The sequence below is a fragment of the Lissotriton helveticus genome, chromosome 10 (assembly GCF_964261635.1).
Source record: "Lissotriton helveticus chromosome 10, aLisHel1.1, whole genome shotgun sequence".
NCBI lineage: Eukaryota > Metazoa > Chordata > Amphibia > Caudata > Salamandridae > Lissotriton > Lissotriton helveticus.
Genome location: NC_136071.1, coordinates 387,113,044 through 387,140,700, shown reverse-complemented (window position 1 = coordinate 387,140,700; position 27,657 = coordinate 387,113,044). Strand labels below are relative to the sequence as shown.

Here is a 27,657-nt window from a genome sequence, read left to right as displayed (position 1 = left end):
AGATTCTTCTGCGCCGATTCCACCACCGCCAGTCGTTTCTTCAAGGACCCAACATCGTCCTCCACCACAGAGATTCTGGATTCCGCCTCGGTGATACGCGCCACTGCATTCCGCAGGTCTTGACGAATCAGGGTAACGTCTGCGCCCACCGCGCCGATTTTAGCGTCCAGCATATCCCTAGATTGGGTGATGGCGGCCATGAGCGCGGTATTGTCTGGGGGGGGTGGTTGTTGCTGACCCCCACCCGACGGGCCCGGACCTCCAGTTGGCCCCGTGAATTTGTCGATGGTCGGTTGCTTGGTTTGGCCGCCGCCTCCACCTCGGGTCATGATCGCCACCTGCCCACGGGCCACCAACATTCAACACCGGCGTGGCAAAATGGGGTCTCCCACGTCCTTCGTCTAGCCCAGTGGGGAAATCCAGCCGAGCACGTCCCACCACCAAAAGCGGGCAGCCGGACACTCCTCTCTGGTCACAGTTCAGGTAAGGCAGAGCAGGCCCCGGGAATCACCCCCACGCCACTCGTGGCCCGCAAGTCTGTCGAATGGGCTCGTCCGCCCTCTGTGCACCTGTGGGTTTACTGCCACTGCCAGCAATGTCCGGGGGTCCAGAGGGGGGCAACCACGACGTGCCGCCCGCCGCAGGGTCCGCCAACCGCCGCACTGCTGTGTACTGGACCTCGAGTGTAGAGAGGCAGTGGCGAGGCGTCCCCCAAGCACTGGAGCGGCAACCGCCCACAGCCAACCCCGGGCGGGGAGTCGCGAAACTCGAGGCGCCCGGCTCCGCCGGTCCCGCTAGGCCCCAGCAGCCCGTGGGGCGAGCCTCGCCCCTCTAATGTAGTGGCGCCGTGGCCTGGCCCCCGGGGGGACCGAATCCGCCCTCACCTGTCCCGCCGGGTCAATTCAGCTCAGGGAAGGCGGTAAGGCAGCCGCGCCACACGGGTGTCTCCCGGACGGGGAGCGCCAAAATCGAGGTCCCGGCTTCAGCCACGCACTAGGCCGCACTCCTCTCCCTGTCTCCCGGCCGTGACTAAGGCGCCAGAATCTCCGTTGGCCGCACCGGGAGATGTCCAGTGCCCTCTGCTGTAATCGCCTCACTCGGGGTGTGTTGTAGAGGCTCGGGGACAGGATAACTGGACGGATGTATCTCGGGCAAGCGGGAGCTCTAGGAAGCTGCGACCGCCATTGCCGCTCTCGTAGCCACGCCCCCTTTCAGTAGCATTCTTAATCGTATATGTTTTATTTATTTTAAACTTTAGCCGCATTCAGGAGATCACTGGAATGGGACATTCTGCTTTAAGTCTCCCAATGTGGCACTCACCAGAGCAAAGTCACGGATTTATGTTGAGCAATAACTGGGCATGCCTAAAGAAGGATCGTAGTATGGTTACATCTTGTGGGGGGAGGGGGGCAGTAGATAACAATGCTTACACTTTATCCTATTCAAGAGGCATTCCTCCATCATAGAATATGTGGCCAGGGAATTTGCTTGGTTTTGTGATGCTCACACTGCTGCATTCAGAGTGAGGCCTGCATCAGCAAGTACTTGGCACACTTCTCTATAAGCCTTGTCATGCTCCTTTTGTCATGCTCCTTTTGTGTTGTCTCAAATACCAGTATGCCAGCACTGTAATTGAAAGCATGTGTAACAGGTTGAATTACTATATGAATAACATCCTGAAATATTTCCGGAGCCAAATATATTCTAAAACTCGGTCTTTTGAATCTGAACAAACATGAGCCGAAAAAGTAGGAATGTACATACAGTTCTCTTCCAGCTCAAGTTGATGGTATCCCTTGTTCAGGTCAAGACGATACAAGACTTTGTCTCCGTTCAGCTGCATGAGTATGTCCACTATGTGGGAACCAGGATGTATTTCTCTATCGATTGCTTTGTTTGCCTGACACATAGCAACACAAATGCACACTGCACCTCCACTGTCCTTTTGAGGCACCAAAACTATGGGTGAAACTCATGGCATAGGACTGGTGGAGCGTTCAATGATGTAATGTGTCAACAATGGTTCTAGTTCTTTCCCAGTAGTTTCCTGCTAGTGAAAAGTGACTCTTCGGTACCGTTGGGCAACCGGATGAATGTCAGCATTTATATGAAGTAGGACTTTCATTTTCTTGAGTCTTCTTACGCCATGAAACAACAGCGGGAACCGACTTGCGATGCCAGGCGGAGTACGGATGTTGTAGTTTAGCGATATCAGTTCAATGTCAGCAACAGTGGCAAAGCTAACTATGCATGCATGAGAACAATGCTGTGCACGAGGAGATAGAATCGTCCGGCAAGATTAATCAGGAAAGTTATGGAGGACGTCCAGGTATAGATCACGGCTAGTCGCAGAGAATAAAAAATGGTTCGGCCCACAGATATGAGGTCAAAGCATTATTCCGTCTACGCGCTGCTCAGTCATATTCTAGTAGGTCAACGGAAGCTGGTGGCCGTCCTAATAGAAGTTACAGCGAATCACAAAGAGTGTAGCATTCAACCCACGGATATGAAGTCCGAAGGTGATATCATCTACGTGTTGCGCAGGATTCAGATCCAATCTACAAGCTGTTCACAAAATGTGCAATCCACCAATGTGCTGCTTCTCAGACCAGGCCCGTTAAGGCTCGAGCAGCGGGAAGGAGGTCCGCTGTCGCGACGAACCTGGAAGCTACTTTTGCCGATCGTGACTATCACATCGCGATCCTGCGACCTCATATCTGTGGGCCGAACCATTTTTTATTCTCTGCCACTAGCTGTGACCTATACCTGGACGTCCTCCATATCTTTCCTGATTTATCTTGCCGGACGATTCTATCTCCTCGTGCGCACCGTTGTTCTCATACCTTCTCTCACCTAAGGAGATACTTTGAATTTTCTATATAAGTGCCCTGAAGAAGTCCTGCGTTTCTCCCTCGTCACTTACTGGATTTGGACTTTATAATCGCTCCTATTGAAGTGTGTGTTGTTGTGTGGTGCACCCGTGCTTTTGGATTTTAATTGTTCAGTTCCTGAGGGAACAAGCACTGTAACGGTGGGTGCTGTCCGGTGTGCACACGGACCCCTGTACAGACTGAAGGGGTAATATATTTCTTGGAGTAATAGTGGGTTAGGTGCTGGCATTGAGAAGGTCCCACTGTTGGTCCAAGATTTGTTTCTAAGTATGCTTGCACTTGATGAAGTTCCCTGAAGAACACCGGTTGGCACTTGCACTGATGTCGTTTTGTGTCTCATTGCTGCTGTAAATGACCCTTGACTCTGTAATGGTTTAGAAGCAAACCACATGAAGGTTATGGGGCAAACGTTCACCTTTATTGTAATTTTGTAACAGTGTCCAAATTAATTTTGTCACTCGGTTCAGTGATTCTTCTTTGACTTTTGATCTTCTTTGCAAGCCGCTAATCTTACATGTGCAGGTCGTTCCTTAGTAGACATCCTTAGCGCATATTCATCTTCTTCACTAATGCTTAATAATGAAGTTGAAGAACCTTTATATGATTAATTTGATGACGATCAACTTGGTTTCTGCTTGTAATTGGTGTTGCCTTTTGGCTTGTGGGCGTGGCGAGAATGCTTCCGGAATCTTCTGGCATCCACTTTCTCTTCTCGCTGTGACGCATTGACGCATTTGGTTTCTCTTTAGCTTTGCAGACCATTATGACGTGTTTTTTTCCCCGCAGTCTTTGCGTATCTGTGCTCCTCTGCAGTGCCATCAACTTCTGAGATGGCTGTGTATTGGCTGGAGCAAGGCTTTGACTCCAAATGCGCCACCTGCAGACTGCTTTGCATCGATTCGGGGTGCAAGTGGCGCACACAAGCAGTTTACTGTACTGTTGCAAAGTCTCAGAGAGATCAGCCTTGTTTTTTCCGGGCACATATCCCCTCCTCGTCACCAGTTGAAGCATCTTCCTCAGCCCGGAAGCATGCAAATGAAAACGCCAAACACTGAGCCCTATACCAGACATCTTTATTCCGCCACATTAGATCACACACTGCACTCATTGCGCATAACTTTTATAACTGCACCTTAACACCTCCCAGCAGTTTACGTAATTGCTGTTTAGAGTCCGTTCGGGTCCACAAGGGTGCTAGCGCTCATAGTATCAAGATACCACAAAGTGCATAGTGGATGCATATATTATTTTGTGTTCTTTACAAGTGTATTGTTGATATCCCAATCTGATGATCTGCTTTTTCTCGTTCCTTGGTGTAGGTTGCACGATGTCCTGCACAGTGACAAGAAGCTTACCCTTGTGTTTGAATACTGCGACCAGGTGAGGCAGGCTGTAAACTCCTCTGACGTTGTACAGAAAAAATGTGTTCATATATGCTTGTACACTGGCTTATTTGAGGACATTTAGAAGTCGAGAGCCAGGAAGGGCATATTTGGTCCATTTTACAGGGAAACTTACTTAATGTAAAAAATGAGCACTTGTGCATTTGAGAGCATTGTGTGAGGTTCTTGCCTGTTAATTACTGCTCAGACAGTAGTGAGGATTTCATGTTTTTTTTTTTAACAGTACTACACATTGGTGTGGTGCTAGGTTCGAGGCATGTGGGCTGCTAAATTCATATCTTAGCATTAGATCGCCGCCTAGTGTTGGGCTCGGATGATCGCACATTGTTGTCCTGGAAGAGTCTTCGAAGTATCCTGAGATAGGTGGCTCCTCCCCTGGACTACAGTGCGCATGGGCATCGGCTCCATCCCCAGATTGTTTTTTTCCGCCATTGGGTTCGGATGTGGTCTCGACGTCTTCCTGTCGGAACCAAGAAAAACTAACTTTTAGCGGCCAAAAGGCCTCGATTTTCTTGCGTCGGTATTGTCTGCGCACGGTCTCGAGTCTTCCGTCTCTTGGAGCCGGAATAAGCGGAGTTTTCTTCGCTCTCGGAACTTTGAGGCCTTCTCATCGCGACACGACTGCAAAACTTTTCGGACATGGAGCGGAGCCCGTTTAAGTACTGCCCGCTCTGTGGGTCCAAGTACCCACACATCGATCTACACCCCGTGTGTAACAAATGCCTTTCGCCTGACCACGACGACGGCAAGTGCAAGTTGTGTGCACAGTTCCGCTCAAAGAAGACTCTCAAGCTTCGGCGCGCGGTGCGCATGGAAGCTAAACAAGCGGCCCCGGATCCGGAGAACATCTTCGGCGACCAGGACGAAGAGGACCAGGGTCATCATCTCCAAATCTCCCCACCCGAGACGGAGGTCGAGGCGGATCCGAGAGACGACGACGGAGTCGCGGGTCAAGGCCTTGAATACGTCGACGAGGTAGGAGACGACGATGAGATTTATGAGCCAGCGGCAGACAGCTCGGGGTACGAGCTCTGCCCCGAAGGTTACGAGGATACCGACCGGGACACGGGATCGCCTGTCTGCCTTACCCAAGACCCGTTGCCGCAAGCCACAGCCCCGCCTTCGGGCCCGGCCACGGACTTACTTGCTGAGCAGACTGTTTCGAAACCGAAACCGAAACCATCGGGATCGACAACACCTAAAATGGCCGACCCGAAAACGAAACCGAAACTTAAGGACTCGAGTGTCCCTAAGATGGCTGCCGTGCCAGTGAAAACGTCGGTGCCCGCTACCCCATCGACTCCGTCGACCTCCGGTCCGCAGAAGTCGAAGAAGTCTGTCGATTCCGATGCTGCAAAATCGAAACCGACGCCAGAGGAGGGGTCCTCCAAAAAAGATGGTCGGCACGGGTCTGCGGCTACGACGCCGTCCAAGCCCGCCAAAGTCGGCTCCAAGGAGGCTACGCAGGCACACGGAAAGAAGTCTGCGCCCCGAACACAGGAATCGGAGGCGGTAAAGACAGGATCCGCGCCCAAAGCGCACAAGGCCCACAAGGACGTCGGATCCGAGGGAAAGATAAGACCATCCTCGTCAGCGTCGAAACAAACTGTGAGTGAGCCGTCCCTCATAGCCGAATCACTGCAAAGAATCAGGGAGAAGGCCTTTGCCCCGTCGGCTCCGATACCATCGCCGCAGCCGCAAAAGGACACTCCAGCGAAGCCCTCTGGGAAACTTCTCTTTATTTTGCCGCCGAAGGAGGCGCCGAAAGCATTTTCAACCAAATCGGCACCGAAAAAGGTGATTTCTTCACCGACTGGCCCGCTTCCACGTCGGGTACTCGAATCAGAGGACGATTCAGAGCATTTCATCGACGCTGACACAGGCACACTGACCCTCTATAAGAGGAAAATCACTTCGGAGCCAGTGGACTCCTATGTCATCCCACTAAAGAAGAAGAGGGTGCCCCTTGACGCCTCAGGCCTCACGGAACCAATCCAGCCTCCTCCGAGACGGAGCCCTACTCCCTCCCCAGAACACTCTGCGGGTGAGGGGTATGATGAAGACGAGCAGTACAATTTCCCTATCAATGAACCTGATGCACAACCGGATTCCTATGATGACACTGGTGACCAGAACACCCAGGGAGTGGGGCAGGACCCGCAGCTTTTTAATGCACGTGCATCCCCGACTGAGGATTCAGCAGGTTTTCATGCACTACTCGAAAGGGCGGCAGCCAATCATGATGTGGACATGCATGCCGACCCGGTTGAGGAAGACTTCCTTTTCGACACTTTTTCAGTCTCTGAAAGGACAGTAAAGACACTGCCTATGCTTAAAGGAGTCCTCAAGCATGCTGGGGACATATTTAAGGAGCCTACAAGAGCGAGAGTGGTCAACCCTCGCATTGAAAAAAAGTACAGACCTGCACCTGCGGACCCCGCATACATCCGGGGACAATTGCCACTGGACTCTCTTGTGGTCGCCAATGCCAGGAAACGTGCCAACTCCCAGACAACGGGTGAAGCTCCTCCCCCGGATAAGGAGTCCAAAGTGCTAGAGGCAGGGGGCAAAAGAGTAGCTGCACAGGCATCAAACTTTTGGCGCATCGCCAATACACAGGCACTCTTGGCGCGTTACGATAGGGCGCACTACGACACCCTAGAACAGATTGTACAACACCTGCCTCCACAGTTCCAAGAAGCCACCCACCTGCTCATTGAGGAAGGAAAGCTAATCTCAAACGCAGCCATCAAGTGTGCACTTGACGCTGCGGACACAGCTGCTAGAGCTATCAACACTAGCGTTATGCTGAGACGACAAGCGTGGCTCCGCATCCCAGGGTTTAAACCGGATATTCAGACAACAATCCTTAATCAGCCAGTCAATCCTGATAGTCTGTTTGGTCCAGATGTTGACACCACCCTAGAGAAAATAAAGAAGGACACAGAAACTGCTAAGTCCATGGGGGCCCTGCAGTCACAACAGTTTCGTGGCAGCAATTTTCGTCGCTCAGGTGCACGTGGAGTCACCAGAGGACAAATGGGTCAACAATCCCAGTTCTCTAAAGGTGGGGCACAATCCTCGTTCACAAAACAGAACAAGGGAGGTTACAGAAATAACAGCAACAGAGGTCGCGGCAGAGGAAACAACAGCTCCCGCTCCTCTGCTCCAGCCAAACAGTGACTCTCTGTCACTGCCCCCCGACCACCTAACACCTGTCGGGGGGAGACTACAGCAGTTCCTGCCCGTCTGGAGAAACATCACCACAGACAGGTGGGTGCGACAACTAGTCCAGTATGGTTATTGCCTAGAGTTGAGGTCCACTCCACCCAACATCCCGCCAAGGCAAAGGCCTATGTCCGCAGAGCACTTGCTCTTATTGCAGCAGGAAGTAGTGGTGATGCTGCAAAAGGGAGCAATCGAGCTCGTGCCGGTGGGAGAGGAGGGCACAGGGGTTTATTCCCTGTACTTCCTTATTCCAAAGAAGGACGGATCTCTCAGACCCATTCTAGATCTACGTCCCCTCAACCTGTACATACTATCAGAACATTTCCACATGCTTACACTGCAACAGATTCTTCCATTGCTAAACCAGGGAGATTTCTTAGCAACCTTAGATCTCAAGGATGCTTATTTCCACATTCCACTACACCCGTCACACAGGAAATACCTCAGGTTCACTATTCAAGGCAGGCACTACCAGTTCAAGGTCCTACCCTTCGGAGTCACCACAGCCCCGAGGGTGTTCACCAAGTGTCTGGCGACAGTAGCGGCGCACCTCAGGAGGCAGAACATCCATGTCTACCCCTACCTAGACGACTGGCTCGTGCAAGCCAAGTCAGAGCAACAGTGCGCCGCAGACATGTCGACTACAATTCACCTTCTTCACGATCTGGGTTTCTCCCTGAACTACCCAAAATCGCATCTTCAGCCGGCACATGTCCGGCAGTTCCTAGGTGCGACGATCAACACCCTGACGGCCATGGCTCAGCCAAACCAAGTCAGGATAGACAGCATGCAGGCTCTGATCCAAAGGTTCAGGCCACAACACTCGCTTCCAGCGAGAGTGTTCATGCAGTTGATAGGCATGATGGCCTCCTGCATCTTCATAGTCCCTCACGCACGGCTACATATGCGCCCGCTCCAGGAGTGCTTAGCGAATCAGTGGACACAGGCTCGTGGGCAATTGACAGACCTAGTGTTGGTTACCAGTCGGGCGTACGACTCTCTGCATTGGTGGACTCCACACAACCTTTGCAAGGGCCGACTGTTCCAAGAGCCTGTGCCGCAGATTGTCCTGACAACGGACGCATCTCTCCAGGGATGGGGAGCTCATGTGCTCACTTACACAGTGCAGGGACTATGGACGACGCAGCAACAGAAGATGCACATCAACTATCTGGAACTGATGGCAATCTTCATGGCGCTCAAGTCCTTCATTGTACATCTGTGCAACAAAGTCGTGCTAGTCCGGACGGACAACATGACCGCGATGTACTACATTCAAAAGCAGGGAGGCACCCACTCGCCACAGCTGTCTCATCTGGCTCAGAGCATGTGGAAGTGGGCCATTCAGAGGAACATTTTCCTCATGGCAGAACACCTCCCAGGAAAGGACAATCAGATGGCGGATCTGCTCAGCAGGTACAGCCATCAAATGCACGAGTGGGAGTTACACCCATCTGTCCTCCACCCGTACTTCCAGCAGTGGGGTCATCCGGAGATAGACCTGTTTGCCACAAAAGAGAACGCAAAATGCCAACACTTTGCCGCCAGGTTCCCTCACCCACAGTCGCAGGGGAATGCGATATGGATGAACTGGTCAGGCAAATTTGCGTACGCTTTTCCGCCAGCCCCTCTAATACCGCTGGTCGCAAGAAAGCTAAGGCAGCACGAGATGACTCTCATCCTAGTTGCTCCAACGTGGGCGCGCCAGGCCTGGTACACCACGTTCCTCGAACTCTCAGTGGTGCCGCATCAAAGACTGCGCCTCACGCCCAGTCTTTTGACGCAGAACCATGGAGAAATTCAGCATCCAGATCCGCAACAGCTCAACCTGGCGATCTGGCTCCTGAAGTCCTAGAGTTTGGATACCTTAACCTACCTCCGGAATGCATGAACATCATCAAGGAGGCGAGGAAACCAACTACTAGAGCATGCTATGCTGCAAAGTGGAAGCGTTTTGTCATTTACTGTACAGCCAATGACATCAACCCGCTAGATGCATCTATCCCCAACATCATCTGCTATCTGTTGCATCTTTACAAGTGCAATCTAGCGTACACTTCCATTCGGATACATCTATCCGCCATAGCGGCTTATCTCCAGAACAGGCAGCACCTCTCTGTCTTCAGAGTGCCCGCCATTAAAGCCTTCCTTGAAGGTCTGAAACGAGTCATTCCCCCAAGAACACCGCCAGCTCCGGTGTGGAACCTCAATGTCGTTCTCACCAGACTGATGGGACCACCATTTGAGCCACTGCACTCGTGTGAACTCCAGTTACTTACGTGGAAAGTAGCTTTCCTTGTAGCTATTACGTCTCTGAGGCGTGTCAGTGAGCTGCAGGCGCTCACAATCCAAGAGCCATTCATTCAAATTCATCCAAATAGGGTAGTGCTACGCACAAACCCCAAATTCCTTCCGAAGGTGGTGTCACAGTTTCATCTAAACCAAACTATTGACTTGCCAGCATTCTTTCAAAACCCGCAAACGGTGGCGGAAAGAATGCTCCATACCTTAGATGTACGGAGGGCGTTGATGTACTACATAGACAGAACACAACCCTTTAGAAAAACAAAACAACTCTTTGTTGCCTTCGCACCACAACACAAAGGCAACCCGATTTCCAAAGCAGGGATAGCCAGATGGATTGTTAAGTGCATCCAGATATGTTATCAAAAAGCCAAGCGCACTTTAACAATACCCCCCAGAGCGCACTCCACACGCAAACTGGGGGCATCCATGGCTTTCCTAGGGAACATTCCTTTAGAGGATATTTGCAGAGCAGCCACGTGGGTTACACCACATACCTTTACAAAACACTACTGTGTTGATGTGCATTCCAAGCAGCAAGCTGCTGTAGGACAGGCTGTTCTGAAGACACTTTTTCAGGTTTCTGCAGCTGGCACGGGCAACCGCCGCTGATGGAGGGACTGCTGTGTATTCTATGCTAAGATATGAATTTAGCAGCCCACATGCCTCGAACTGAATATGCTACTTACCAGTATGCATCTGTTCTTGGCATGTAGGGCTGCTAACATTCATATCGCCCGCCCTCCTCCCCGGTGCCTGTCGCAGCTGCAGATATACTATTGTATTTATTCATTAGCATGGACATCCTTTACACTTTTCACTCCATCTTCTGCCACAATGGCGAAAAACAATCTGGGGATGGAGCCGATGCCCATGCGCACTGTAGTCCAGGGGAGGAGCCACCTATCTCAGGATACTTCGAAGACTCTTCCAGGACAACAATGTGCGATCATCCGAGCCCAACACTAGGCGGCGATCTAATGCTAAGATATGAATGTTAGCAGCCCTACATGCCAAGAACAGATGCATACTGGTAAGTAGCATATTCAATTTCCTCAGTGAGTTGAAGGGGGTAGGATGATTCACTTTATTTTGGAGTTATATATCCGTTGCAAGACAAATATATTTAAAACATTTTAGTTTTACTTCATCAATGAAGAAGTACAAGACCAAAAGACAAGTGAATATGTCATATATATATTCTTTATTGTTTGGTTAAAAACCATTACAAATTAAAACTTGATCAGTTCATCGTAAAAAGGACCGCTGAGTAGAGGGCTGCTTTTATGGCCTGACGGCAGGTTCGAACTCGTAGCCTGATCCATTCACCCCCAATAGTAGCTGTCAGTCTGTGAGCATCTGTGAGCATAGCGGGGCATGCACAAACTATGTGTTCCATTACTTCAGAGTGATAGCCACACATCCTGCATTCGATGTTGTTGTCAGGGCGACACGGGTCGGGCAGGTTCTTTAAAAATGGCCAGTCACCCATCCTTAGTACTAAGAACTTTTGTTTCAAGTAAAATGAAAAGTGCTGGATAAGTGAGGCGACTCAACTCCTGGTTTGAAATTTGTGATTGCTGCCCAGGCATGTTTCCTTTTTGACAAAATTGCCCTGCCTGAATGAAATGACCACAGTCGGACGCTCTTCTTAATAACAGCCTCAAGCACAAGCTGGGAAGGGTTTGTTTCCCAGAATTCTTTGACTCCTAGTAGTTTTAAACTGTGATCCAGGTGATGACGATGATTCAGGCTATGACGATGATTCAGGCTGGACTGGCATTTCGCTATTTCTCACCAAAGTTTTGCCTCCAGGGAGCTTTCCCTTGAATGGCGCAGTCTATTGCAGAACTTTATAAATGCGTCGGCCTCAACGCCGTGATGATCCAATAGGCCCAGTCCAAGATGGACCTGCGATGGTGACCTCGATTTTGGTAGACGGACGGCACGTTTAAAGATTTTGGTTAATATTGAACTAGTTGTGCCCTTCATGATCTCTTGCCCATACGACAGAGAGTTGATTATCCTCGCCTTCATCACTTTCAGCAAGGGAGTTAGACTTGGGCCAAGTAGTTGTTTTGATAATTTCGCGGTGGCGGCCTCTAGTGACAGGGCTTTGGTCCTTAGCTTTTCTTTTTGTTTGATGAAAGAACATCTGCGGTCCTCAAAAATACCCAAATATCTATAGTGAGATGTTGGTTTGATTTTTGTTTTGTCAAAAAACAACCGCCACGTGGCCTTTTTTGCTTCCCAAACGATATTGTTTTAGTTTTGGGCAAGTTCAATTCCAAGGAGTTTCATATAGTGTAGGGAAGCAGTTAATCAAGAAGCCTTTGTAGGCTCACTTTGGTATGACTTAGTAAGACCAATTCGTCGGCGTAGAGCAGGTTGCTGATGCGGGTTCTATCTAGTTGAGGGGGATGGCAGTTGACACTGTCTAGTGACGGAGATAGATCTGATATGAATAAGTTAAAAAGAAGTGGAGCCAGCACACAGCCTTGTTTTACGCTGGAATTGGTTCTGATTTTTCTGAACACGTGAGAGCCTTCGTCCAGCTCAATTCTGATCCATGTTTCCGAATGGAGTTGGACAATTGTGTTTAACAGGGTCGAGGGTGTGACCCAGGACTCTAATTTTTGCCACAGTAGGGCCCGGGGTACGTGGTCAAAAGCCGCTTTAAAATCAAAAAACAGCAGTGCAGCTGGGTTTGTTGGATTGTCGCTTTCTCCGCCAGGACAGTCAATGTGAATAAGTTAGTTGTTGTGCCAGAGTTAGCCACAAATCCGGTCTGGTTAAAAGGGCGGCGCTTTGTTAAATCGCCCCAGGCCTGCAAATCTTCTAATAAAATTCTGGCGTAATGTTTGGACTCAAAGTCTAGGAAGGCTATAATTCGGTAATTGTTGGGGTCTTTTCTTCCCGCCTTTGTGGATTGGATGAATGATAGCACCTCGCCAAGACTCGGGGACGGTGTTGTTTAGCCAGCAATGGAGAAACAGGGGGGGGGGTCAGATAAGTTGACCATAAGTCCACGTCAAATTTGAACATGGCCTGCAGAAGGCCGTTTGGCCCTGGAGCTCCTTCGGTCCTGGCTTTCCTTATGGAACATGAAATCCTGTTTTTTAACTCATCCGATATCCTGATGGACTCCGACGGGAAATTGTTGTTAATTACCGGGTCCTTGATTATTGGCACTTCAGGCAGCATAGTAAGTGAGTAACTGCGCTCTAGTTGTCTTGGACTCCTTGGTTCTAAATGTGAAGTCGCCGGGTTGGCTGGGCTGGCTGAGCTGTGGGCTTTAGAGTGGTCATCCTTTATGTTCTGATCTTTAAAGTGCATTGATAAAAATTGGCTCCAATCGTCTGCGCTGATGTTTGCGTTACCGACTCCACTTCTGCCTCGTTTTGAATTGGGGTTCTTGCTTTCGTGGATGAGCTTCAGCCAAAATTGATCCGAGGTAGCTTGTTTTTACCTGAGTAGTGCGACCTTGAAGGCTGCCTGGGCTTGCTTGTAAGTTAAAAAGTTGTTTTTTTCACCTGGGCTCTTCCTCGATTGGCGTAGTTCACGGTTTCTTTAGGCTTTTAATTGCTTTGTTACGGGGGAGATGCGGAATTGAAATGCTTGTTGCCTTTTACTCCGCTTAGGTGGAGAGTCTTCAAATAGTTCGTTTATGAAGCTAGCCCAGCTGATAATAACCGGAGTGGTTTATGAAGCTAGCCCAGCTGATAATAACCAGAGTGTCTGCCTGCTGTGATAGGTGTAATAAAGCTCTGCATTTTTCCATCAACATGAGAGCCGTGGCATCCGTCTATTTTATTCACTTTAAGTTTTCTGTTTGACTGTCTGAGTGGGTGTGGGCGAGTTCTTGGTGTCGTGGGGTGGTAGCTGATAGTGTTATGATTTGTGGTCGGTGATCGCTCCCGGCTTGTGGTACGATGTAGTAACTATCAATCATGGGAAGTACCTCTGTGCTCCCTTAAGGAAAGTCCAGAAATGAATGTGTTTGATCGTCTGAACGAGTCCATGCAGGGGGAATGTCCGTATGAAGACGTCCATTCAACACGGTCAATCCTACACTGCTCAGCTGTATGACCACGCTCTCCCCCAGTTTCGATGGTCTGTTTCCAGTGGGAGTCGACTGTGGAGCAAAATGTGCGGGAACCGTTGGGAGATCGATCCCAATGTCCACTAAAGAGTTGCAATGGGATTGGTGTTAAAGTCTCCTGATATTATAGTTGGTATGCTGCTGTGCTTACTTAGAAGATTGCTGACAATGTTGATTAGATTGTCCATTTCGGATTTTTTGTCAACTGGAGATGGAGAATGTAGACATTAAGGAGAAGCAGCTGCAGATCAATAGGAGAACTTCCTAACACTATGCCGGAGTGCCAGTTTTCCTCAAGTTGTATCTGTGTGATGCGTTGGGATAGTTTGGTCGATACATATATCGAAAGGCCGCCACTCAGGCTGCCAAACTTCGATTGTCTTAAGGCGAATTACGTGAATTCCAGGTAGTCTTCTATGGGGATGCTCTTTACTGCCCAGGTTTCCTGTAAGAGGATGATATCATATTCCTTTAGGAACCCAAGGGTGGCCGGAGGTTGACTTTTCAGCCCAAATCCGTTAATGTTCCATGAGCATATTGTTAGACCCTGGTGGATAATGTTTCAATTGTTCCGTGGTTTTGATAAAGCCCCTGGCAACCATGACCAGTCCACCCTCTCGACGTTTTGCTGGTTGAATGTGCGCTCTGGAGTTGCTTTTGGCGAATACATTCTTGCTGTCTTTAAAACTGAAAACGGGGCCGGGGTTGTGCTGAGGGTGCGAGCCTGGTTGTTTTCTAATATTGACGGATAGTGAGAGACACTTGGCCTTGTGATTTTTATGCCCCAGGTTTTAAATTGTTCTGTTTTTGACTGAACTAATTCTCGGATTGCTGGGGATGCTAGTGTGAGTTGGGTTACTTCACCCATGTTGAGTCCTGTGGAGGCTAAAAATTAAATTGCAACTATATCTTTTTGATTGGAGGGTACTTAAATCCGGTGATGATTTAAAGAGCATGAGGATGTTTCCACGGTTCAGTATATCGTGAGGGCCTCTTGAGACGTATTCTGGAGTTAGCAATAGTTTGGTGTCTGAGCTGTTGATTGAATGGATGAAGACCTCGTCAGTTGTTACCGGCCTTATTTGTTTGGGGTTTTCTTCGTTTGGCAGAGTTGTTGTAATTATGGCAGCCAGTTGAGGAGACGGTTCTCGATAAAGGATAATCAGAGATAAAACAGAAGGTCTAATACTTGTGGCCACCGACTTATGACGATTTGATAAATTTGAGGAATTCTGGTGAAATTGTTCCTCTGCTGTGTGCTCTGGGCCAAGGAGGTGGTCCACCACCGTGGGAAGTGGCGTTACATGGTGTAGGGGCCCTTGTTTCTCTGCGTTGGGTGCTGGCGCCTCTGTGACGGATTGATTAAGACAGGGTTTTGCTTGAGTGAGTAACCGCGGGGGAGGCGATAGAACTTGCGCTGGCCCTACCGGTTGACTGTTCTGGCGTGAGAATTCTTTCAGGATTACCAGTTCTGGTGCAGTTGGATGGTTGCTTGGATTTGCTCCTGTTGTAGCTGGCTTGGCTCGCTCTACCCTTGATGTTTATGGGTTGGCCTTTTGGAGGTAACCAACTCTGGAGCTTCCGGTTTCTGTTATTTGTTTATTCCAGCTCTTCCGCTGTCTTTTTTTTCACGTTTTGATAGTTGATGTGGTTTATGGGGGATAGGTGATTCTGTGTGATTTACCTTGCAGTCTGCTAGCTCCACGAGGTGCAAAGAGAGGGGTTGAGATTGTGCATCAACAGGAGTAGGGTCCTGGACAGAACTCAAAGCCTGGAGCGGGGAGTCATGGAGCCCTGACTCTGGTCGCTTCTTGATTTTGGTTAATACTGAGGAGAGAAATTGGGGTAATGACGATAAAGAATCAATTATGGGAGAGCAGCAGCCTACTGATTGGACCAGTTGGGCTTGGGATTGAGCTTTTATAATAAGTGAGTTGAGCGCCTCCAGTTTTTTATCTATCCCGGCGGTGTATACTGCTAGGGTGTTTAGAAGGTGCACCTGTAGGTCATTCTTATCAGAATGATATGTCAGTGCTGTGGCTGTGGTTTGAAGGGTTTGCAGTAGTTGGGACCATAGGTCATTAAGGTCAATTGGTGTGGGCTTTTGATGTACAATAGGCTTATTAGGTTCATTGGTGAAAAATTATAAATCTAAAGAGGTGAGGATTACGTTCTCATTGGGCCACTCTTTATTTACCATTTGATCTCTTTGGTCGGCGTTGTTGTGAGGACTTTGCGTGCAAAAATGGTTGGGATTGCTGAGGTTGGCACTTGGATAGGTAACGACCTGTGGTGACAGGACTCTAGTGCTATTAATTTGGTTATCCGATGGGGTTAGATTTGGGAATTTTTGTGCTATTGGAGAGAACTACCTTGAGTTCGGGGCAGACTGTAGAATTGGCTGAAGTGCATCTTGGAAGGTGCTAACTTGGAGGGAAGCTGACTGCGAGTCAGGAGGCTGATATAGCCTCTATCCTCTGAAGCGTCTAAAGCGTCGGTTAAAAAAGACTCTGTTGTTGGTGGTGGACTTGATGGTGGTGAGCTGCTGAGTCCTCCGGCTGCAGCATGAATCGTGGGATGAACCAGAATTTAATGGAATGCAGCTTCTGTGTTTGTAAAAAGGGGGCTTGAGGTTTATCGAAGGAACTGGGTTTTCTGACGCTGGTGCTGAATTCCTAAAATAATCTCTTAATGAGATTTTTTTGATTGATTGAATTTGTGATCTCTGTCTGGCCTGGTTCTGTCTTGTCTGTGGACGATGGTCATGGCCTGAGTAAAATAACGGTGTTGAGTTTGCCTGTGAGTCGGTTTGTGTAGCAGCCATTGAGGACGCTACCTTCGTCTTTGCACTTTTTTGTGGAGTCTTTGACGGAACTTTCCTTACTCGCCCCGATCCCATTATAGGGATTTTTTTGCTACTATAAACAGCCCTACGTCTTTCTTTGCTCTCCTGATGGTTAGTTGACTAAGGGTGTGTGTGCTTGAAGAGGGGTGCTTACTTTTTAGATTTGCTGAATTGCTGCTTTGCTGTTATACTGTTAACTGTTCCACTTGGACGCTGGTGGGTGATGGTGGGTGATGGATGGAGAATGATGGGCGATGAACAATAAATTGACTGGGTGGCTAGGACTGTAAGGAACAGCTGTGGAGCGATCTTGATCTATAAATGTCTCCAAGCCTGTACCCTGGCTTCCCCTTTTATTTCTGTTTGTTGGTTGCTGGTGAAGGTAGTCTGTCAGCTGAGCACAGCAATTTGCACATAGGGTGAGTCTGTAGCTGGTTTGAATCGGGTCGGGGTGTTGTTGTTGGGGGCGTTGTCGGACCAACTTTGAAACCAGCTTTGTGACTTCAACTTAGGTGGTGTAGGGATGTTTTTGATACTTTAATGTTTGGTTGTGTACTGTGTAACGATATGGCAGTAGAGAATGGTAGCAGGCTGGAGCGAAGGCGGTGATAGACTGGAACAAGGGCGGGGGCAAGTGGGGCTCCCAAGGCTGGGTTGCTAGCTTGCCCCCAAACTATTCGGGCTGCCTCCGCAAGACTCCGGGGGCACACACTTGCTGCGGGCGCCTGCTTAAGGGCAGCCGCGCTTGACTCCCACGGACACAGTTGCCGACTGGTCTTCTTCCCTAGTTTTTCCAAATTTCCAGTTTCCTTTTCCAGGGGGGGGGGGAGGGGGGGTTCCCCAAAGTCCAAGGTACAAAGACCGAAGGTCAAGTTCACACAGCCCACGGTTGCCCAGATTTTTGCCTCTCCAAGTCCAGTGGTGTGGTGGTGGTTTAACAGGCAGTTTTAGCAGGCAGTGCTGGGGGCTGGCTGGAGTTCTTCGAATGATTTACGGGGGTTGGCAGCAGATTTTTTAAAAGTTTTTATTTGAGTGTGGTAGAATGAGCTAGCTGGTTGAGCCGATGAAGGGAGCCAGGGGGAAGGGGAGGGGAACGGGAGGGGGATAGTGGTGAGCGGCAGACAATTTGCGTTTTTGCCTTGAAGGCTACAGGCGTCCGGTTTTGCCTGCTATTACCGCCATCTGAGGTCCATACGCACTCACCTGGGCTCCGCGACTCCCTCCTTCCTCACAGCCTTGGTTCCAAGTTCCCAAATCCCGAGCTGGTGTTTCAGCAATTTTCTCCCGCGGAATTTCTCCTGCGGTGCGCAGCTCTTCCTGCTCCGCTCCTTTTGCTTGCTTCGCAGACCGAAATGAGGACGAAAACCTGGACTGGACTCAAGTGAATATGCAGTTAATGAAGTTAATGTAGCGAGAGAGATTAATTGATTTTACGCTAATATCAAGAAAGCTTCTTAATGTCTGTATGGTGTTCCTCGTCCATTCCAAAGTATCACTGTCTCTACTGGGTCTAAGTGAGAGAGTAATTCTGTATGTGAATGGTAAGCATATGCGTGCCTTAGCAAAGCTTCACAAGCAGCTAGGTTGGAGCACAGGCATCGTAGCAGAGTCGAAGTCTAATGCTTACTGTCATTTACCCAAAAGTATGCACACTTTGTTTTATTGCTTCCCAACAGCACCCACTAACGTACAGCGATCCATTGTTTCCCAACTCGGTTCATAACAGTATGAAATATCAAAACAAACTATAGGCTTCATTCATCTTATATTTGTGATGGAGAAAAAAATAGGAGCTACAAATTGGCAGCAGCTGTGTACGGGGATCCTAATCGTGTTATTTATAACCTTTATTGATTTATCTTTTTGTCCTGCTGATGATGTAATGTTTAGATGTATATGTGCATTTCATATTGATTGTCTTATCTGAAAACAGACACCCACCTTTCCTATAATTTTAGATACTACATACCCTTGTGTTGGTCAAGTGAGCCAGTTTTGTTCCTGTTTCTCTTTGGAGTGCCTTATCATTTTTTTTTCATTTTTCTCTCAATACATTTTATAAACACCCCTTCCTCATCCTTTATTATTGGTAGACTTTAGAATTCTGCTTTCACTTATTACATTTTACAAGGTTCTGAAGTCTCATTTGGTCAAGCAGTTTTGGTCAGAAATTCTAAACAATATTTTCAACTTACACCAAAGGTACACTGAGATGGCTTCTCCAACCATGTTGTCGGAGCTTACGTTTTCACTGCCTAATTTGTGAAGATGGTTGCAGGTGGTGAAGGCTGGCACTCATTTTTGGGACATGGTCTTATTTTGCAACATCACACTTTCTGCACCCAGGAAAAAAAAGAGAGAAAGGCCGATGAAGAAGAAAGTGGAAAGTAGGAATATAGCGACAAAGGGGGCAGAGATGAAAAAGGACCTGTAATGATAATATAATGACACTGAAAGTGCAGGATGATGGGAGGAGGCATGTCGTAGAATTAGAACTAGGCAACCCTGGCATTCTTCAAAGATGGCGTCGGGCTCCCCATAACACATTTGGAAGCCTGCACTTACTCGTTTATTCATTTCTGTAGTAGGGGATCTCTGTGTATAGTCATAATCTAGTGAATAGACCGCCCATGTGCGTGGACTCCGGACCAATCAAAAATAATCTCTTAAATGTCAAAAAATGCAGAACTGCACAGACACTTAAGAGAGAATTTAGAGACAGATAATGCAGCCTATATCCACAGGCTACACTGTGCAGTACTTCAACTAGAAATTCCACCAAAAATCCACAAACAGCACAGCCTGTCCAGGTTTCTTCACATAGAAACACTTGCTTTTACCAGCAAAACTCTCAGGAATGATAGAGAGGAAGGAATGGACAGACAAGCCCCATAGGCTGCCATTATGTGGCTCAAAACAGGATACTGTGCCTTTAAGAGAACCTTCCAGAACTCTCTCAGTATCCCAGAATGCACAGCAGGTCCCTTTTACTTTCAGTTCTTTTTTCCGGCTCCTGCTAGCAGGACCCTGGAGCATTGAGCTCTCCCTTTTAAGGGTTTAATTGGTGATTTTTTCACTTTTTCTAGTATTTAGTGCTTTAATTTGAAGTACTTTGGTGTTTTCTTCCTTGTGTGTGTTCTGAAGACTCTTTTATTTGTCAAAATGCCTGATTTGTTAGACAAATGCCCAGAGTGTTCTAGGAAGAAGGCCAAGTCGGACCCACACGAGGTGTGCATCATCTGCCTACCCTCATCTCATGTCCCAGAGGAGTGTGCAATTTGCCATGGCTTCTCCAGCAGGACCCTGAGAGATAGGATGAAAATCAGGTTCCAAGGCCTAGAAGACAGAAAACTGAAGGCACAAGGTGGGTCTGGGCAGACTTCCTCTGCCCATGCTGAGGCCTCTGGGGGGCTCCCCAGGGGCAGGAAGACCAGCAAGCGTCCCTGTTCTCCGTCAGCGTCGATAGCACCGACAACGGTTTCGAGAGGGATGACTACAATCTGTTCCCCGTCTCCCCAGGGCTCTGGGTCGAAGCGGCGTCGGCGCTCGGCGTCGAGGGAACTGAATAGACCGCCGTCGAGATCACCGGTGACAGTCTCATCGTCGTCGTCGGCGTCGATTTATCGACGTTGACAAGTGGCCCGGCGTCGGCGCTCGCCGTCGAGGCGACACCGCTGTTCACCGTCGGCGAAGAAGAAGAGGAGGTCGGCGTCGAGGGGATCCTTGACGTCGAGGATGACGTCTAAGTCTCGCAGACGTTCGGCGTCGAGAAGACGCTCGTCGTCGAGGCGAAGGCGGCCGTCGAGGCGAAGGTCGCCGTCGAGGCGAAGGCGTTCGCCGTCGAGAAGGAGGCGCTCGCCGTCGAAGAGGGACCGACGGTCGCCGTCAGGGCGACGCTCTTCGACGCCAAAGAGGCGCAGAAGGAGTTCTGGCGCCAGGAGTCATTCTAGTCGGCTTCATGTGCCGATAGGGGACTCTCCGTCGCCTGAGAAGAAGGGTGAGTCACTGGGCTCGGTGTACTCTGTGGTGTACACCCCCTAAGACGAGGTCGACTCCACCTCCTCCTCCCTTGCCCAAGGATCCTCCTCCGCGGACTCCCACCCGCCTCCGCTTCCACCTCCTCATCATCCTCATCCTCAGCCTTAGCCTCTCACGCGGCTTCCAACTGGCGGACCGCCTGTTCCTGCGAGGTCAGTTTCACTGCCACGGTACCCGACTCCGTCTAAGAGGACCCCTCAGCCGAGGCCCCCAGTCAGGCCACGATCGCCTACTCCTGTGAGGCCCGTGGAGCGCCCGAAGCCAAAGAGATCGCGCTCTCGCTCCGGTCGGAGGGGGAGATCGCGGAGTCGTCACAGGTCATCAACGAGGTCAACACGACGCCACAGGAGGCGCAGATCACGGTCCCGCACGGACTCTTCTGGGACCAGAGACTACTCACCGACTTTGTCGGAATCCCCTGGGACAAGGGTATCGCCTGTTGACGACATCGTCACATTCCAGGATGTTCTGCTACGAGGTGCAGCTAAGTTGGGCATCACGGTGACAGTACCTACACCCACGACGTCTGTGATCTTCGAGACGCTCCATAAGAAGCACCTGTCTCGACCATTGTTGCCTCTAGTGCCAGGCTTGGTAGAGCCCGCAGAGGAGTTGTTTCTTACTCCCGCGGTGACGAAGGCGGCTCCCTCCAGGCTCCTTAAGAAGTACCGGGCCCCGGATTCTGACCCGGATTTTCTGCGAATGGATCCGACACCGGACTCTGTCATAGTGACGGCGGCTAGGAAGCAGCATGCCACCACCCCGTCCTCTACGGTACCTCCTGATAAGGAGAGCCGCTGGATAGACTTGGCAGGTAGAAAGGTCTGTGGGACGGCATCTACTGCAATGAAGGCGGCCAGTGCCTCTGCTTTGTTAGGGCGATACGATCGTGCCCTCTGGGAGTCCCTCCAGTAATTCGCTGAGCTCCTTCCTTGAGAGAAGAAAGAGGACTTTCAAGAGATTCTGAAGGAGGGGATGCTGGTGTCGAACCAACTCATCAGCGCGGCTGCTGATGTGTCTCTTCTGGCGGCACATGGGTACTGTCATGGTGTCAACCAACGACGCCACGCTTGGCTTCGACTTACATCGCTCAAGCAGGAGGCTCAGCAGCGGGTGGCCAATCTGCCTTTCTCTGGGGAAACCCTGTTTGGCAAGCATGCGGATGACGAGATGGCCCGCATGAAGGCGGAGGCAGAGACCCTGACGGCTGTCGGGTTGGAGAAGCCCAAGGAGAAGAAGACCTACCGCCCGTTCCAGAGAAGGTTTGGGGCGCAGGGCAGAGGGCGTGGGCAGGCCTCAGGACAGCAGCAACAACAGCAGCAGCAGTTCCGGAGGCCCTTCCAGAAGCGCCAAAAGGGCAGGGGCGGCCAGCAGTCCGCAACAGCGAACAAAGGCCCAGCTGGGTCTCGCCCCTGAGCGGTTACTTCCCCTACATCCGTTACCCGCTCCGGTGGGGGGGAAGCGTTCAATTATTTCTGGCAGAGTGGAGAAAAATTACTCAGGACAAGTGGGTGCTGAATATTGTTTGCAATGGATACAGTCTTCGGTTCACCAGCCCGCCTCCAGCAATTCCACCGGTCAGCTCGCAGTTTCAGCTGCACGAGCTCCAGGCGGAGGCCGATAGCCTGTTAAGGAAAAGGGCGATAGAAGACGTACCTCTGTCTCAAAGGGGAAGAGGTCTGTACTCACGGTTCTTTCTGGTTCGCAAGAAGGACAAGAACGAGTTCAGGCCCATTCTGGATTTGCAACAAGCAAACAAGTGGATTCGCAGAGAGAAATTTCGCATGCTGTCATTGCATCAGATTTACCCTCAGCTGCAACAGGGAGACTGGCTATGTGCTATAGACCTACAGGATGCGTACTTTCATGTGCCCATTGCACACAAACACAGGAAGTTCCTGCGGTTCCAAGTCGGCGCCAATCATTATCAGTACACAGTACTGCCATTCGGGCTGAAGTCTGCGCCCAGAACATTCTCGAAGTGCATGGCAGTGGTAGCTGCACACCTGAGAAAGAACAGGGTGTTTGTCTGCCCGTACCTGGACGATTGGTTGATCAAGGCCTCCTCCTTCTCGGAAGCTCAAGCACACTTCCAGAAGACGTGCGTTCTCTTGAACAAGCTGGGGTTGCACATCAACATGTCCAAGTCTGTCCCAACTCCGGTCCAGTGCATACAGTACTTGGGAGCATCCATCAATACGCTGTCAGCAAGCGTGTCTCCTCGCGAGGAGAGACGATTATCACTCCTTCGGAAGGCTCAGGCTCTTATGACCGCTCCATCTACAACAGTGAGGACGGTGTCTTCTCTACTGGGGTCGATGGCCTCTTGTATCTTCCTCACGCCTCACGCACGGCTGCACATGAGACCATTGCAGGAGTGCTTGGAGGATCAGTGGGCTCAGAGGAAAGGGTCTTGGGACGACAAGATTCGACTGTCTCTGCATGCTCTTCAGTCTCTGAAGTGGTGGTGTTCAGCGGAGAATCTCCTCAGAGGGGTTCCCTTCCACAAGGACATTCCCACACAGACTATCGTGACGGATGCGTCTCTCCACGGTTGGGGGCGCTCTCCGGAGATTTACAGATACAAGGAACGTGGTCCCAGGCGGAGTCCACGTACCACATCAACTTCCTGGAACTCAGAGCTGTTCACTTGGCACTGAAGGCCTTTCATCCGTCCTTCCAGACCAACTCGCTGCTTGTACAGACGGACGTTACGACCACCATGTATTACCTCAACAAGCAGGGGGGCTCGAGATCGCGCACTCTGTCGCAGGAGGCGCAGACGATCTGGCGTTGGCTTCTAGCCAGAGGACTGACGATAACGGCTACCCATCTACTAGGTGTGCAGAATGTTCAGGCCGACGCACTGAGCAGAGTGATTCAGGAAAACCACGAATGGGTTCTAAACGACGAAGTACTAGGAGAAGTCTTCGCAAGGTGGGGGACTCCAGACGAGATCTGTTTGCCACCGCCGAAAACAGCAAATGCCGAGACTTCGCCTCCAGGTACTACCAGCAGGGGATGCTGGGGAATGCGCTTTGGATCAACTGGTCAAACAGATTTCTGTACGTTTTTCCACCCATTCCCCTGATTCCGGCGGTGCTCATCAAGCTGTCCCAGTCCAGTGCCCGGATGATCCTGATTGACCCGGAATGGCCCAGACAGTGGTGGTTCACGGACCTGCTTCACCGGTTTCTCCTTCCTCACATACGGGTGCCGTGCCGGCCGGACCTTCTCACGAAGTTCGGGGCGCAGATGGTGCACCCCAACCTCTCGTCTTTAAGTTTGGCGGCATGGCTCCTGAGATAGTGCAATATGGCCATTTGAATCTACCAGAAGATTGTATGGACATACTGAAGGAGGCTAAGCGACCTTCCGCTCGGACTTCCTATGCTTACAAGTGGAAGCGTTTTTGCATCTGGTGCAAGTCCAAGAACTATGACCCTACGACATGTAAGGAAGATGTCATCCTTCCGCATCTTCTACATCTGGCGCAGTCTGGCCTTAATGTCCATTCCATTAGGGTTCATCTCGCTGCGCTGACTGCCTATAGGAAGTGCCCTTCACAGACTTCCTTCTTCCAGATCCCTGCGATCAAGGATTTTTTGGAAGGCTTTAAGAAAGTGTTCCCTCCTATCCGGCTTCCTTCGCCTTTATGGGAATTGAACGCGGTGCTGTCCAGATTGATGAAGGAGCCTTTTGAACCTATCCATAAGGCTTCGTTGCAGCACCTGTCCTGGAAGGCGGCGTTCCTCGTGGCCATTACATCTGCCCGCAGGGTGAGTGAAATTCAGGCGTTGTGTTGCCAAGAACCTTATACTGTATTTCATGCTGCTAAGGTTGTTATGCGTACTCACCCTAAATTTCTTCCAAAGGTTATATCTGATTTCCATGTTACCCAGACCATAACTTTACCTACGTTTTTTCAGAATCCTTCGTCCCCAGCGGAAAGGTCTCTGCATTCCCTGGATGTTCGGAGGGTGTTGAAATTTTATCTGGATAAAACCAAAGATATTCGTAGGTCAGACCAATTGTTTATCAAATATGGATCAGTCAGGACCGGTCTTGCTACCTCAAAACAGACCATCTCTAGGTGGATTGTGTCCTGTATAGGTGGGTGTCTTACCCCACTCATTTGGGGGGGCACACTCTAGATGTTATATGCTCCAACTTTCCTTTGAAGGTAGATGTTCCTCAAACTTTGACTTGGACTGATCATGGGCTGATTAGATTTACTTGGTCGGCCATGAAAGAAACGCCCAAGTCTGGTCGGAACATGCTCCCCCCGAAGATCAATGTAGGCAATTTTATTGCCTGGCTTGATCAAAATAGACCTATCCTGGGTACTGAATTGGATTCGGCCCTTAAGGCGTTCGACGGGTGGCTGAGAGCGGGGATCTCCGCCTCATCGAAAGGGTCTAAATCAGCTAGAGATAGGTCGACCCCCTCGCAGACTTGGTATTCGCCTCAATTACGAATACTTAAGCTTGCTTGTAAGAAACTGGAGCGAGTGTGGCGGACAGCGTATTGCCCCCAAGCTAAGGTAGTTTTCCGTACAGCTCAGAGGGAGTACTATGCTAGCATTAAACGGGCTAAATCGGAATATTTCGCCAGAAGAATTGAGAAGGCTAATAACAATAGTCGGGAAATCTTTTCCATTGTCAGGAGCTTTCTCTCTCCCTGCGCCGAACAAATTGCGGTGAAGCCTTCTACCGAATGGTGTGAGAATCTCTCCTTGTTTTTCCTAACAAAAATTGCTATTATACAGCAAAGTCTTAGAGTGGTTACGGGCGAGAATAGGATTGGTGATATTATTAGACCTACAGTACCGCCTATTCATATCATGGACAGATTTACCCCCCCCTCAGTGGAAGACACCTTGTCTGTGATTAAGTCTCTGAGATCTGGTGCCCCTGATGATATATGCCCAGCTCGAGTGTTGGCGGCAGTTGCTGAATCAGTGGCATCGGAGGCTGCGCAAATAATAGGCCTTTCTTTTAATATTTCTGAGGTGCCCTTGGAATGGAAACAGGCAAAGCTTCTTCCCCTTTTGAAGAAGACGGGGGCTGACCCTGATTTACCGGGCAACTACAGACCCATTTCCCTGCTTCCAGCCATGGCTAAAATTGGAGAGAAACTTGCCTTTCGTCAGCTGAATGCCTTTGTGGAATCCTCGGAGGCCCTCCATCCTGCCCAGTCGGGCTTTCGTGCAGCACATAGCACGGAGTCAGCTCTGGTGGAGATCACGGAGGCAATCAGGCAGTGTTTGGACAGTGGCGGCAGAGCAGCTCTAATTTTATTGGACCTCTCTGCCGCATTTGACACTGTCCCGCACTCACTTCTTCTGACTAGATTGGCTGAGATTGGGGTGCTGGGGTCTGCACTAGAATGGGTGAAATCTTTTCTGTCCGACAGGTCTCAGCAAGTTTGGGTTCCCCCTTTTTCCTCTTCGGTTAAGCCCCTTATTACAGGGGTACCCCAGGGGTCTACTTTGAGCCCCCTACTTTTCAATGTGTACCTTACTCCGCTTATAGTGCTGGCGGAACAAATGGGGGCCAAAATGATCGCGTATGCAGATGATACGCAGTTATTATTTACATGGCCTGATACAGCACTCAACACGGAGGTCATTCGGTCTTGTCTTTCTTCGGTTTTTAATTGGTTGGCTGCAGCTCAATTGAAATGCAACGAAGACAAAACTGAAATTTTACTGTATGGCCATTTTCCACCTAATTTCAGAGAACTACTGTGGCCCTCAGATTTTCCCCTGCCAAGCTCAGTTACCATCCCGGCTAAGAACCTGGGAGTTTGGTTTGGAGAGGATCTGAGATTCGAGGCACACATACAAAAACTTACCGGGGTGTGCTTCGGATCCCTTAAGGCCATGCGAAAGTTCTTCCCTTATCTTCCTTCAGCTGCAAGAGAGTCGGTTGCAAGGGCTTTAATTCTATCTCGGCTCGACTATGCCAACTCTCTGCTTAGTAGCACACCGGCCTTTCTTGTCGCCAGATTACAGATCATCCAAAATGCGACGGCAAGACTTTTGTGCAATGTGCCTAGCAGAGAGAGCATACGCAGTCATCTGAAGGAACTACACTGGCTGCCGGTGTCTCAAAGGATTACTTTTAAAATCCTAACATTTGCATTTAAAGCAGTTAACGATCTTGGGCCTGGTTACCTGAAAAAAAGATTCAGCCGGTATATTCCTACTCGATCTTTACGTTCAGCGGATGGGAATTTTCTGAAGATACCCCGCTTTCGGCGCGCTCGCCTTGGCGGCCAGTCAATTGCCGTCCTGGCAGCTTCAGCCTGGAACACTCTGCCGCTGTTCTTGAGATCGATGCAAAACTTTGTCCCTTTTAAGAATGCTTTGAAAACGCACCTTTTTAGATCTGCGTTTTAGTTCTTCGATCACTTTCTGTCTTTTTTGGCCACATGCTTGTTCTTCTCTTTTTCTCGCGCCAGGATACTCTGGTAGTAATAGAGCGCGTTATAAAACTGCTTAAATTAAATTAAAAATGTAATTAAATTATACAATTGTGTTACCAGAAGGCTAATAAGACCTTAGGGGGTAAACCTAAGGCTCATTCCACCAGGGGCAAAGCTGCCATGACTGCTTTGCTACGTAATGTTCCAATTGCAGAAATCTGCAAGGCGGCCACTTGGAAGTCGGTCCATACCTTTGCTAAGCATTACTGTCTGGACACTGATGCCAGGACAGACGCTCAGGTTGGGCAGGTTTCGCTGCGAAATCTGTTCGCACAGTAGTGGTGTTATTCTCTTCTCTCCACCGCCGCTTTGGTGTGGGGATGGGCTTGCCATTCTATTCACTAGATTATGACTATA

The 27,657-nt window shown here is 49.8% G+C and overlaps 1 protein-coding gene across 1 annotated transcript in view; it reads left to right on the top strand.

The window, feature by feature from the left end:
* The window catches only part of CDK5 (cyclin dependent kinase 5), a 428,946-nt gene that overhangs the window by 72,378 nt on the left and 328,911 nt on the right, over positions 1-27,657 (top strand). The window contains exon 4 of the mRNA XM_078662795.1: positions 4,211-4,271. Within this exon, the coding sequence (XP_078518921.1) occupies positions 4,211-4,271 (61 nt within the window). The remainder of the gene's footprint in view (positions 1-4,210; positions 4,272-27,657) is intronic.